The 14570-nt window shown below is 38.3% G+C and overlaps 1 protein-coding gene across 1 annotated transcript; it reads right to left on the bottom strand.

The window, feature by feature from the left end:
- Window positions 1-4453: 4453 nt before the first annotated feature.
- On the bottom strand, window positions 4454-8380 carry Ube2g1 (ubiquitin-conjugating enzyme E2G 1). Its single transcript, XM_011139837.3, has 4 exons — window positions 8200-8380; window positions 5636-6015; window positions 5440-5562; window positions 4454-5333 (listed from the first exon to the last, which is right to left on the bottom strand). Exons 1-3 carry the CDS (start codon window positions 8360-8362, stop codon window positions 5482-5484), a joined length of 624 nt encoding a protein of 207 aa, XP_011138139.2. The 5' UTR covers window positions 8363-8380; the 3' UTR covers window positions 4454-5333; window positions 5440-5481.
- Window positions 8381-14570: the final 6190 nt, after the last annotated feature.

Below are 14570 nucleotides of genomic sequence, written 5' to 3' on the forward strand. Positions count from 1 at the left end.
ATCAATTGACTCTTCTCTCTCCCCCACTTCCCATCCCCGATTCTTTTTTAAGTTTTTTTCATAAATCGTCACGACGACAGGAAGACGACTATACCGGAGTATCGAATGTATATATTGCTATATTCATGCGATTACACCTCGTATCTTAATGACGCTGATTCGTCTGTCGACGAGTGATCCGAGTCTTACCGAGCAGCCCGATGATCGACGAGAATATGGATAATCGCGACGGACGCGTGTGATCACAGCGAGGATCCGTATGCTTCGTTGATCGTCCACATACACACACACACACACACACACACACACACACACACACACACACACACACACACACGCACACGCACACACACACACACGCGCGCGCGCGCGCGCACACACACATGCACACAAACGACGGATTTTACACCGAAAAGCTTCGATAGGAAAGACTTCGGACACGCAAAACGGGTTACAACGAGGCAGGGAGGAAGACGGAGAACAAACGTGCGATCTCAAATCTTCGAATACCAAAAGCCAATTTTTTCGATCGAGTATTAGTCTAATTCATCATCTGTTTCATTCGCGATTCTTATTGATTTAGCGGCCGCGACACGGTGTACTCGAGGCCAATTGCAAAACCATGATTAATTGTCGATCCTCACCGACAACGTGAGTCGACCACGAGATCGTCCACTTCAGACGTAAACGAGACAACAATCACGACCATGTCGGTGACGATCGTATTGTCGCCGCGCTCATGACCGAAGTATCCGATCACACTCCACGGATATGGACGTGTTTCACGCGATTTGTAACATATACACACGACTATATTATATACGATTGTTTCTCCCCGTTCTCTTTTTCATTCGGCAAACGAGCGTAATGTATAAGTTCTTTGTAGATACAGGATAGCCGACAGATAGCCGTCAGCTTTAATTATTTAAACGATACAGCTTTTATGTCGAGGACGAAGGATCGACGGCCGTCTAAGGTGTACGACAGACATGTAATATAAACGTAACGAATAAAAGTGCGTAATTGCGTGCGGATATACGAGCGGGATTGCGTTAATGTTATCGACGACGGTGGAAAGGGAGGAAATCATATCGTAAACCTAATAATGAATATTTTACAACAAACGGTAACTGTAGATAGATATTCAAAAGGTGTTGAGCCCCCCCTCCATTCTTCCCCCCCCCCGACCCCCCAGGACGCTCGGAAGAGGAACACGCGAGCGTGCACCACGAGGTGCATGTGCGCAAGCATACGATCAAAAAAGAAAAAAAATGAAGAGTAAAACGAACCACGAAGAACACTGTGTCATCCAGTAGTGAAAATAATGTATTAAAAGAAAACAAGAAGGTTTACCTAAAGTAATAGTCTATTGATTTGTATTTCATTTCGAACTGTATTATAGCTTAAAGAGTATCCTGTACATTGCATAAACACACGAGCACTATTGTTTTAAATTGTACGTTTATGATTATTATACGAAGATAAAAAAAGAAATAAATAAGGTATACAAAGTATTGAAGATATATGAGAGATTTATTGAACGATCTGTAGCTTAAGGGTCTTTAATATCTCCTTTGCGCGAGAGGGACGCGTTATTCTGCGAATAAATTATAATATCTATATCTTCCATGAGAGAGAATTTTGGAATTAGAGTGATTTATTGCTAGACGTTAATGACGATCATCACCATCTCTCGGAGACATTGAGAGCGTTGACTTGCTTGTCCCTTTTTTATTTCTTTCTTTTTCTTCCTTTAAAACGCTTTCTCGCGACGTACTTTAAAACAGTGCATGCTTAAAAAGCGCCATGTAACTTGACAAACAGATGTCAATGTTATATTGCTTTTCGTAGAAATAAAATATTTCTTTCGAATGGTTCAGCTTGTACGAGGACTCAAAAAAACGAAATATCGGATCGTGCTTCTCTCTCTCTGCCCTTTCTCTCTTTCCAAAAGTACAGGTTTCTAATTCCATATTGAAAATATGGAATAAATGCGTAATATTGTAAAAATATAACATAACTACGCAAAGCACTCGATGTCTCAAACACTCCTAAATATTGTTACGCTCGTTATCTTCATTGTTCTTATTTCTCAGATTGTTCTTATATTCTCATTAGTTTAAAATTCGCGCAGTAGTTCTTACAGATGCAATAATACCATTCAATCATAACATAAATGGAAGATTATCTTCATTGTATATACGTATAATTATATTATCCATATCAATGTCTCCTTTCAAGAATTTCTAAATTAAAAAGCCTGTATTATATAAAGTACCATGCTGCTAATTATTGCAACAACCTATCTTTTCCCTTTTTCCGCATTAAAAGAGATGTTGCTCTTATCTAGCAGTCTATGAGATGCTATTTATGTAACATATATATACTTCTAATTACTAAATTATTCAATCAACTGATATTCGATTAATTACGATTAATTGGAATCTCTATATGTTTCTTGCGTGATTCAAGTATATTAAAATTTAAAGGACACGAAAGAAAAAGTTATTTTGTATATATTCCTTGTGCCTTCAAATTACCACATTTATTTTGATGCAAATAAAAAATAATTATTCAGACAATATAGACAGATAATATTTGTTATTGCAGGCAAAATAAAACAGACTTTGAAACATATTTATTCTAGTCCACTTCGTACTTTATACGAAATTTATTTTATTTTGTAAATCTCTACTTCAGCAACATCTTGAAGATATTAAAGGCATCAGGTACTGTAACCGACATTTACAGATCTCGCAGCTACCTTCAGCCGCAAATATAAGTTTTATACACCGATAGTAAATTGTCTCAATCCACCTATTATCGATACGTAGGAAATGTTCAATATTATTGCATCTTCAGAAACTCAAATAATGTATCTTGCGAGTTTCTTTATGTTGTATTAATTATTGCTAAATGTAGGCAAGCAAATATAAATTTGGATTCCTGTACCTAAATTTAACACAAAGCATCTTATAACCTATATAGATCGATAGATACTAATGTCGTAGAAAGACCATCCAACTCTGGGCAAATATTAATATGTGAAAAATAAACTCGGTGGCCTAGGAAACATTTGAAGAACGACAACATCGATGAGTTTAGTCACGCAATATATCTAGATGTTTCGTACATAACAGAGTATTAATTTGATAATTTAACATTACCTCGATGTTTTTGAGGTAAACTCGCATACAAACACATACATGATCAAGTATAATATGTGTATTTTTAAATTACACTTTAATGTGTATATGTGAGTGCACTGTATGTATATGTCGCGAATGCAAAATTTGAATCGACAGTGATGGTTATGGCACAATAAAATTTTTCACATATACAACATACATCCCGTCAAATTGGCGGTCTTTACATTTCTTTTACTTTTCTTACCTTATTGACGTCTTGTGATCTCTATAAATCGCGAAATTTCCGCCTCGAAAAGATTCACACTCAAAACGGTTTGTCTTTTCTTCTACACTGGTAGAGAGGTCTGAGAACGGCCATTACGAAAGGATTTCGAAGAAGGCAATTTTCTGGCGCGCCCTCTGAGAAAGTATGCTTAAATTATGTCCGTTGATCGTACCTTTTAACAGTAATAGTAACGTCACTTGGTTCGTGTCTGTACTATTTCCACATGATGACAATAAGTAAAGAAAGGATCGGCTGTCGACAATTGCACTGTTTCTGTCTCAACACTGATAAACAAATCGTATATCGACTTTATCGCAAAGTTTACATCTTATCCGTCTCATGTTTGATGTATTCATGTAGTTTAAGTGCACTTTCTTAGAGGGCGCGTCGAAAAATACATACCTTGAAACCCTGACGGGACGGCCGATTTGACTTTTTTCTGGTCTTATATATGTAATTAGCATCTTCGTAATATAAAATGCGAACGATGTTAGAAAATTCTCATGTTCATCTCATTCTCATTATTTTTTCTTAAAGCATAAATCTCAGATATAAGATACATCGCGGAAAATAGATGATGACCTATAAATTATATAGATAAAATATTACGACAAAGTTTCATATACTTTCCATTTGGTTATTTAAAAACTGATACTTCATCAATATTTTTATGTATTCAATGGTAGCAATTTTTAATCTAATAAATATAAGAGAAATATAAATAAAATGTTTTTTAAGAATTTATATATATATATACCTGTTATCACAAATTGCTCTTGGCAAACGTATAGTTTGATAAACAATGTATTATTAAAGTGGATGAGAAAAGAGCAGGTATAATATAGACGCTCTTTCAATGTCTGAAAATTTAATTGACAGTATAAGATAACGTATAATAAGACGAAAGAATCAGTCGAATTTTAACATAAATTATATGTTGTTAGAATCACAATTTTAGTTTATAATTAAAAGGAAATCGCCGCTACTCTGCATACGAGTGACACAATTCGAGAGTACGTTTATAGCACGTACACATTTGTTTTGTTATGGAGAGCACTAACTATATAATTGGTACGTTAACAATATTATCGTTATTATCACTTGAATTAGAATTAATTATTTTGGCAACTCACGATATTCGATGAAAATTTAATATATATTTTTACATTACCGTCGCGTATAATCGACATTATTCTTACTGCAGTGTCACAGTAATTCGTATGCAGTTCATCTTCTCCCTCATCGACAATTTCATACAACTGTAACATGTGTCCTGTCTCTCGACTTTATAAAAAATTTATTTATACATATATATATTTACGAAAGTAAGAAAATACGAAACGACACTAAGAAATTATTTGACAGATAAACGTAAACGTATCTTTCGTTTTTTTTTTTAAATTACAAGTTTCGGGCAAAAGGGGTTTAGGGTCGCTCTTGAGCATAGGAGGGGCACAGGGGGGGGAGTTAAGTTTAGAATAACTATTAATATTAAGGTAGTAATCGTACAGATGATTTTTTGCATTATGTATACGTGTAAATTAATTTTCTTTAGCTGTTTATTATGTAAAAGGTGAACTGCGTGTGTATTTTTTTATGTTCTCCGTCTCGCTGGATCGTACGTCGGTAGCGGTGGTTTAATAAACATGAAAGAGCTGCGTGAGTTTTCTCTCGTGTTTACACACATTCTATCTCTCTCTCTCTCTCCCTCTCTCTCGCTCTCTCTCTCTCCCGCTCATTCTCTCTCTCTCGTTCGCTCTCTCTCTCTCGCTCGCTCTCTCTCTCTCGCTCTCATTCTCTCTCTCTCTTTCTCTCTTTCTGCGTAAGGATGGGTCAGGCTTATTCCGCTTTTAGTGGCACTGTTATCCGTTAGCTTTATGCTGAGCATCGGTTTCTTTCTTACAGTGCTTACGGCTTCCCTATATTAATATACACATCACAGAAATCAAAAGAATATTGTCCATATAATTCACGATTGTAAATGGTATACAAACATGCTTATATTTTCTTTCACAAAAGACTCACCAGAATTAAATAAGTCTTTCCATTTGAATATTTGTTCATCCCCTACAAACATTCCTCTTGGCTTTTTCTCACGCACCTCGCCACCTTTCGTTTAAATTCCGTATAACTCTCTCTCCACTCTTTCTGCAATAAAAGATAAATTATGAGAAATTGAATACGATATGACAAATGATGTTTTATGTAGACCAGTACTTACGGCGGCATCCACATTAGCAGGACTTTCATCATTAGGATCTGCAAGCATGCTAATAACACTTATCAAGATAGTCTCGACTGTGTGAACTGGTAACCACCGTTCTGATGCTTTTTCATATCCCCACTTATCGTCACCAGGCTCATGTAATATTGATATACAAACATCTCCATTTCTGTCAATATTTGGATGCCATATCTCAGTTATAAATTTCATTTTTGGTGGCCTAAGTGGATATTCTTTTGGAAACTGTAAATGTGCTTTAAAAAAACCACCCTCATATAAGGTATCCGGAGGTCCAATAATAAGCACTTCCCATCGATATATATCATTGTCGTCTATGAGGCCTGCTGAAAACCCTTCTACTGGGTTTTTATTTAATTCTGTAAAGAAAATAAAGAAAAATACAACATGTTTGAATTATATTATTTTCAATATGTCAAGTGTGTCTAGAACATTCATATTAAAATGCATACCCTTGAAAATAAACAGCTTTACTATAAAATTATACAAAATACAATATTCAAATAAAATAGGCAAATTTTTCCACATTGTTCTTCATTACAAAATTTTCCTGAATATTTTATATGTATAAATGTATATATGTGTAAAAAGTTACAGAGGTGGAAATTTTAACCATGAAAATTTTAGTGTACAATTAATCACGTTAGAGATTTGGTAAAAAAAAAAAAGGGAGAAAAGAAAAGAATTGGAATAAAGTAAAAACGTACCTTAAAAAAAAAGAAAAAAAAGAAAAAAAAGAACAAACATATACAAGGCGATACAACAAGGACTTCCAATTCTAGTATGTTTTGGGCTGTACGCGTTTGTTTATTTGAAGATGCTTTCTTGAAAGAACTTCCTAGTGCAAACTAATGCAATAAGTTTGAGTGAGACGAGTATATTTTGTTTTGCTCTAAGTTAATGCATCAATGTACACCAATTGAGAAGGTTCATCAAGAAAGAACAGACTGCAGGGATATATGTATCGTGAATATTAGTTGACAATTGGATGTACGCTCGGGCATTCCTCGCCGAAATATTCGATGAAGATATATCATGAATATAGATTTTAGGATCCAAAACTACTTTTTAATCGGTGGTAGTTTTAGTTAATCGGTAAATATACGCATACATCTAGGCATGATATGTTCGACCTGAAAAAATTTAAGCCGGAAATAGCGGCGTTATTGACACCTCCGTATCTAGACTCTAGAAGAAAACTGGATCATTTAGGTTAGATTCCCTGCTACTGTAACGCGTAAAAAAGAGCAGCATCATTCGTGCACACACAACGGCTGTATGCGAGAGACACGTGCGTGTACAAATGTACACGCTCCTGTCAGCTACACACATAGCAACTAGCACCTAGCTCCAAGCATGCGACGTATAGGTTAGGTCGCCCGTGCGAAATAACTGCCATACGCCCGCACAAAATTCGCGCGGTGAGTCAGCGCGACGTGTGTACTTCGTGTGAAGGAGGCGAGGCACGATATTACCGGCACGATGGCTTTCTCTCTTTCTTTCGCGATCGTGCTGCGACTTTGTTGCACGTCACACAAAGAGAAGCGAGCTCCGAGAGGCATTTTTCGCGGAGTTGATCTCGAATGGAACAGGGGAGCATGGCCCGAAGGCGGCTGACCTTCGATGGTCGTTGCACGGCACGCTTTTGCTCGTTCTCTCTCTCTCTCTCTCTCTCTCTCTCTCTCTCTCTCTCTCTCTCTCATTCTCTCCCACACACGCACACGCACACTCTCTCTTTCTCTCTTTTTAACTCTCTCCCTCGCTCTCGCGTCTCGTCGGTGTGCGCTGTCTCCCGGTTCTTTCTTTTTTCTTCTTTTTCGTTTCCTCGCTCGATACGTTTTTTTTTTTCTCGCTGCCGAGGAGAACCATCGTGCGCGACGTCATGTGACGCGCGTACGCTATAAATAACAAGGCCTGCAATTATTTTCGGGCATGAGGCGAGGGCGGCCTTCGTCCTCGAAGTCGACGTCGTCACCGTCATCGTCGTCGCACAAGGACCGTCTCCGCACGTCTACGCTACGAGGAATCGACTCGGCGACGGCGACGGCGACGGCGACGGCGGCGGCGGTGGCGGCGGCGGCGGCGACAGCGGCGGCGGCGACGAGCAGGGATAACGGAGGAACAAATCGTGCTCGAAGTCGCGACAAGTCACGGACGGCAAGGGCGACGACGTAACCGCTTGAACCCGCTTTCGGTAGCTCTCGAGCGCCGAGACTTAGGTTAACGTTATTCACGGCGCAGCACACACAGGTCTCTCCGCGGGAGAGCCGTATTGATTTTCACGCCCCGTATCGGTGCGCACGGCTACAACAAGCCGGCTAGGACGACGAGCGTGACGATGAATGAACCCATGAGCCCACAGCACGACGATTTCCGGCGAGAACGAGAGCGAGATCGACGTGAAGCCTGACGTCGGGTCTACGAGACACGGCGGCGACGAGTCCCTTGAGAGCGCTAGGCGCACGACACCGATGCCTCCACTCAATTGCGATCTGCGTTCCGTCATAAACACACTTAACACACATATCGCGCTCACGTTGTACCTGCTAATTGTTTTCGTAGCAATAGCGCGGACTGTGGCTCTGACATTAATAAAAGTTCAGTTAAATAAGAGTAAGGTTGAAAACAATCACTTTTGCTTGACTTGGAAAGATGGCTAGGTACGTTGCGGAAGCGGTGACCACGCATGCGCCACTGGCTAAACATATGTTCTTCCGTTCGAAGCTCTGCGCCGGCCTGATACTCCACGCCGCTCGGTCGCGCCGCGACGACCGTCGATCGAAGCTCCGAACGGATCGTGGCGTGGGTAACGCATCACGCACGAAGCTTGTATTAGCGATGGATAATAAGCAGTGTCCCGCCCCAGTGAGCAGGTGTCGCTGCCGATGAAGTCGATGAATGATAAAAACGCACTCCGTTTTAGGTGTACGCGGTAAACGTCCATTTGCAAGATGGCCCCTACGGTGCACTGACCGCGGTCTCCTCGGCCTCGGGTCTCCGGGATTCGATGCCGCCAATTTCAACGTACGACGCGACTCTGGTATGTACCGCCAACAAAAGAGCAAAATTGCAGCCGACACATCTCTCGAGCGATAAGCGAGCGGATTTCAAAGACACAGAAATCGCCTCTCTCACTCGCTGAATCAGACGCCGGTTTCGCGCAATTGCCGTGATTCGAAATTCTGCCGGCGATCTTTTCGACGTGCGAATACGTTATATTTGAAAGTTGCTTGACAAATTTTCGCTTGCACGCGAACGACTCGGACGAGTTCCTTTTCTGTTTGTACGCCGAAAAAAATAATACATTCGCGCGATACGAAAGAGAAAGAGAGATAGAAAGAGATGCGGTTATGCGTCTTTGTCTTCTCGGCAATTTCGCACAGTTACATCCGAGATTTATAGCTCGATTTCGATTCCATTTCGAGTCGCGCTTTGTTTACTTATCGGCATATTCCAGAATATATGCCCGGGCTGATGTTACGTTCAGGTTTGTATTACTCAGATATTATTATCCGGATTTATCTATCGTGCTACATTTGTGAATAAATGACGAGATGATCACGTAATGCAAAATGCAGACATCCTTTCATGCATTTCCGCCAGATTCATTCATTCGAGAATGATATGTTAATCGGTTAGATATTTCTTGAAATCTTTTTTTATATATTAATATTTTATTGATGTGTTTTTTTTCATATATAACGTGCAATCATAAAACACTCGTCGTTACCTTCTATAGCCGTAGTGATTGAAACAAATGATAATCTAAATCTCCGTCGAATAACCTTGCTGCATTGAAACATTTCAACCGACATTCATTATTGGTTCCTTTGTCGCTACAATCCGTACAATCAGCTTGTTATCATTATCGTATCTTGAACGAGTAATTTAATATACTATATCTTTTAAATAAGATCGCAACGCATGCGCCATCGTTGCGTGATATCTTTCATCGACGGCAACGTTTCTATTACTATTATCATTGTCCCTTTATTACTCTGCGGGCGATATTAGCATTTATCGTGTTATTATGACTCATATCAACTTGTACAGAATTATGCCGATAAAAGATAGAGATCGTTAATTTCAATTCCATTGTGTCATTAGGTCCCGACAGTTCCGAAATATATATGCTTCATAAATTCATTATAATTTGCACTGCAAATTAGAATCGCAAGCCAGATACATTGCTACAAGAAATCATTTTTGTGTGCACCGAAATTAAAAAATTAACTTTTTTATTTTATTAATAAAGGTATCGGATAATGTAGTAAATATTTGATAAAATTTGAGATTTAAGTTTAAGGTTTAACTAATGATTTGTAAAAATTGATTTTTTATATTTTCGTATTTTGCAAATTTGTTAACAGTGTATTTCTATCGAAATCAAGCTAAAATGAAGCGAATCTCTTTTATATTTATCCTATAAAAGACATCTATATTTGTCCGTGGGAGTTCGTAGTATATTATTCGCAATCTATATGCGAGTAAATAAAACGGTGAATAAAGATTAACGATTAGACACACATCGTTGCGCTGACGCATAGTATTGCCGAAGATCAGAACGTTGATTAATTCATTCTAGCGCACAGCATAGAAATTGGTCAAATAAATTTTCGCCAAGGTCATCGTCATCGTGACGAACACGAGAAAACACATTGACGATTAATGTTTCGAAGAAAAGTTATCCACGTATTATTAATTCTTGAAATTTTGTCAATCTTAATAATCAACGTATATACGATAATAACACGGTGCTTTTGATAAGATTTTTTTATTATTTTCTATTTAAGGATACATTGCTTGACAAATGATTATACAGACGTACAATATCCAGTAAATCGTTTACTCTATATTTTACAATATTATCAGCCAAAATTCTTCAGCTTATTCATTTCTCTTTCTCTCTCTCTCTCTCTCTCTCTCTCTCTCTCTCTCTCTCTCTCTCTCTCTCTCTCTTTCTCTCTAGATACACACACACACACACACATCCTCTCTCTCTCTCTCTCTCTCTCTCTCTCTCTCTCTCTCTCTCTCTCTCTCTCTCTCTCTCTCTCTCTCTCTCTCTCTCTCTCTCTCTCTCTCTCTCTCTCTCTCCCCTCCTCTATATTTTCACAAATATTTACAAAATATTAATAAGACTTTAATTTTGGTACACAACATATGTGGACGCGAGATGTAATCACCTACATATCTTTTTTTGCGTCTTAACCTGTCACATCTCGCAGATATCTCATAAAGGATCCAAATCGATTCACTCGACTGCCTATATAACTTGAAAAAAGTTGTGCGTTGCAATTACTGTTTATCAAGCTACGTCGAGGCGGAAATTTTTAATTTCGTATCTGATTTCGTTTTGGAAAATCTGTAATCGCTTAAGAAATGCGATCCTTAGAAAACTTTAAATATTATTAATTCGCAGACACAACAGGTCGCTATAAGCATGTAGAAAACTTTGTTTTGATCGATGACGCGCGCGAAGTTTAAAGGATCAGACATTTATCAGGACTTTTTTGTCCGAGCAAAGAATTATGTGAGATGATTCACGATCCGAGCAATGAATGGTTACTGTCGCTCTGTTCATAATTTAACGAGCTTCTTATGTTTAGTCTTTTTTTCGGAATCCATACGATAATTTAGAAATTTCCAAACTATTTATTTATTTAAAATTTTCTAAATATAACTTCATCATCAATCCTCTAGGAGAAAAAATAGTATCACTTTTTATTACAATATTTTTAGACAACTTTAATGATGAGCATTTCTTGCGATGAAACTATTTGGAAAATGGAGATATATCTTGTATAAAGATTTTTATACATATCTCCCTGACAAAAAAAAACGATGGAAATGAATATACTCGAACTTTTATTTAAAAAATAAACACACAGATATAATATCTCTGTCATGGTCCATTGATAAACTAAATTAAACGATCTGATTCGATTTTTTATATACGTTAGTAATATATAAAACCTTCACTTAACAGAATTGTTTCCAAAACAAGCAATGTCAATCATTATTACAATAATGGAAATTACACAAATTATATTGTTCAATAATGCCTAACGAGACTTCTCACATATACATTCACGTAGATAATACCTAATACAATATCGTATTTACAACTGTGAGCCTCTTCTCAGTAAAAGCGATCGACAGGCGAGCCATGAATACAACCCTAATAATTAGACTTGATGTTCTAACAGTAAATACTAATATAATGTTATCGCATAATCACATGTTAATGCTATGTACAAGTGACCTTTTATTAACGTCATCGGTATCGATATATTCATTTTATGAATAACGGCCTCATTCGATGATTTTTCTTCTAGTCATGTCAATATCCTAGGTACTCTCGGGTAGGGCTCGGTTAGTTAAAAAATTCAAGAAATATTTTAAAAAATTCAGGTATCCGAGTGGCAATCAAGTACCCAAATCTCTGAATATTGACACTACTAAAGCAAATAATCCGGGTAAGAGATATTGACTTGAGTCTTATCTTATGAAAGGCAATGACACATTTGAAAAAGTAGTTGTATGGAAAGTTTGCGTAAATTTATTCCATGTGAATTTTACACGAAATAACCGTGAATCCATTTTAACGTAATCGAACAAAAAAGAATACATTCGGAAAATTATATTATAAATATATATATATATAATCGCGTGTTGTGTTGAAACATTACTTAGTAGACAATTTCGTATAAAATTCGAGATATGAAAGGATTGTGGAAACAAATATCGCTGATTTGTTAATTTGTTACGGAAGTAGAGTTGACGTCAAGTTACAATTCAGGTATTTTTAAATAAGATTTCTCTTCTAGGATATCTCTTCCAAGATTTTCCCTTCTGCAATTCTTCTTTCTCTTCGACATTCGCTGCACAGGTAACGACAATGATTTTTCATCCGGATCTTAAACATTTACTTATCTGATGTTTGCCCCGAACCAAATATTGTATTAAAATCATTGTCTTATTCTTGTAAAAATGGTCGGTAAATAATCTTCAACCGAATATTTGCTTGATTTGCAATGAAAACGGGATAATATTTGACAAAAAAATCACATTCATCAAATATTGCCATTTCCGTGAGAAGTGAGCTTGAATTAATTTGCCAGCAGTTTGCCCAGGTTTCTTGAAATGATAATGACAGCAAAAACATCAATTGTCCCGACAGAGGCGAAGTTAAACACCAGAGAAAACGTAGACTCAAACTCTTTGAAGTTTCTCAAAAATTCGACAATTCGTACAGGCTAACTCACGTATGGAATGAATATGTAAAGATAAGGCGACAGAAGAAATCCCCAACTCCTATTAATTCCATTAAGTCGGCCGCCGGAAGGTCGGGCTGACTTTGCTTTACCCTCTTCCTCCCTTGCCTTTTTTCTCCAAGGCCGAAACGCACCGATGAAGCTAAATCCCGTGGCGTTTGACTTTCATTGGATATTTCTTGTGCAAAATTGTCGCGCTAAAGTTTCGTGCCGACCGTCGAGAGCTTTGAACTCGGTTATATTTCCCTGGAGTACGACAGAGGAAACCGGAACGTAAGGACGAAAGATGAGGAGCCACGTAGGACAGAAAATCCTGTGAAAAGAGAGAAGCCGACTTGGACTTTTGCCGCGCTGGGACCTCGTCCTGAGCTTATAGAAGGCGTTATATATTGGCATAAAAAAAAATCGCTACCCACAATCTGTTGTGACGGTAATGATGCGATAAGCAACAAACACAAAGATAACTCGTCTTAGCGATACATTCAAAGAGATACATTTCTACCGACACACAAGCGGGGGGAATATTAACAATAGAGGAAATGAAATTGAAAAAAGGATATAAAAAACATATATTTTCAGTCAATTGAGATGAAAGATGCAGGATCGAATATAATTTCGATTTCTTTAACTCCTCCAACAAGCTAATGAGATGTCAAAAAGCACATACATATATATATACGCGATATATAGTTTAATATACCAGTGAAATCCACTTACGTATATAACAAACTCAATATCCGCGGTGCAAAAGTCCAAGTTTAATTCGTTTCGCAAGTTCGCCGCGTAAATGAGTCTATTATCATGAAAGGAAACTTCGTGAAAGAATTAAAAGCGATCCGGAATAACACGAATTAAAGAGAAACCTTTCTGTGTGTATGTGAGAGAGAGAGAGAGAGAGAGAGAGAGAGAGAGAGAGAGAGAGAGAGAGAGAGAAAACTCCGTGCGCGAGAATATTAAGAAAAATTTCATCAAGTATTTTATGTACAAAATATCAGCCTCATATTTCGTATTCCCTTCCGGAGTGTCTTATTTTTAAGTAGAAGGGAAAAAGAGGGAAGAAAAAAGATACGGTGGCCAAGTTTTAAGCATTTTCTTCGGCATTCGCGATCGTGACACGCTAGCAGTTATTGCACGACTCCTCGCGTACACGAGGACGTATGGAAAGTTGTAAATAGATTCTCGCAACAAATCGCTGTAGCGCCAGCTTGGAGCGAGCGCGTTCGCCTCGACTCGAACTCGAGTGTGAGGAAGTTTGTACGGGCGGGTAGGTTGGATCGATGGCTGGATGGCCTGGTACGAGCACCAAAGTAAAGTTTGTCTTGGCTGCCGGCCACGACCCTCCATCGAATCACCGACGGAGTGATAACGATAACTCTAGCAACTGCTCAAGCCAGTATCGATTGTCATTAGACACCGTACGAAATTCGCTCGCCTGTTAGTTGCACGGTTGGGCTTTATCGCTTTATCAACGGCGTGCTCGGCGCTTTTAATATCGAGACGACGTACATGCGATCGCTCGTGAGCGAAGAGACGGCCGCGACAAGTTCCCTTACACCATATGATATGTTACAAGAAACAGAAGAAGGGACATTCACCAGCTCTCGCTACGGGGATTATCTCGCTCCTTTGCGTCACGC

This window comes from Harpegnathos saltator, unplaced genomic scaffold, assembly GCF_003227715.2.
Source record: "Harpegnathos saltator strain DR-91 unplaced genomic scaffold, Hsal_v8.6 scaffold101, whole genome shotgun sequence".
NCBI lineage: Eukaryota > Metazoa > Arthropoda > Insecta > Hymenoptera > Formicidae > Harpegnathos > Harpegnathos saltator.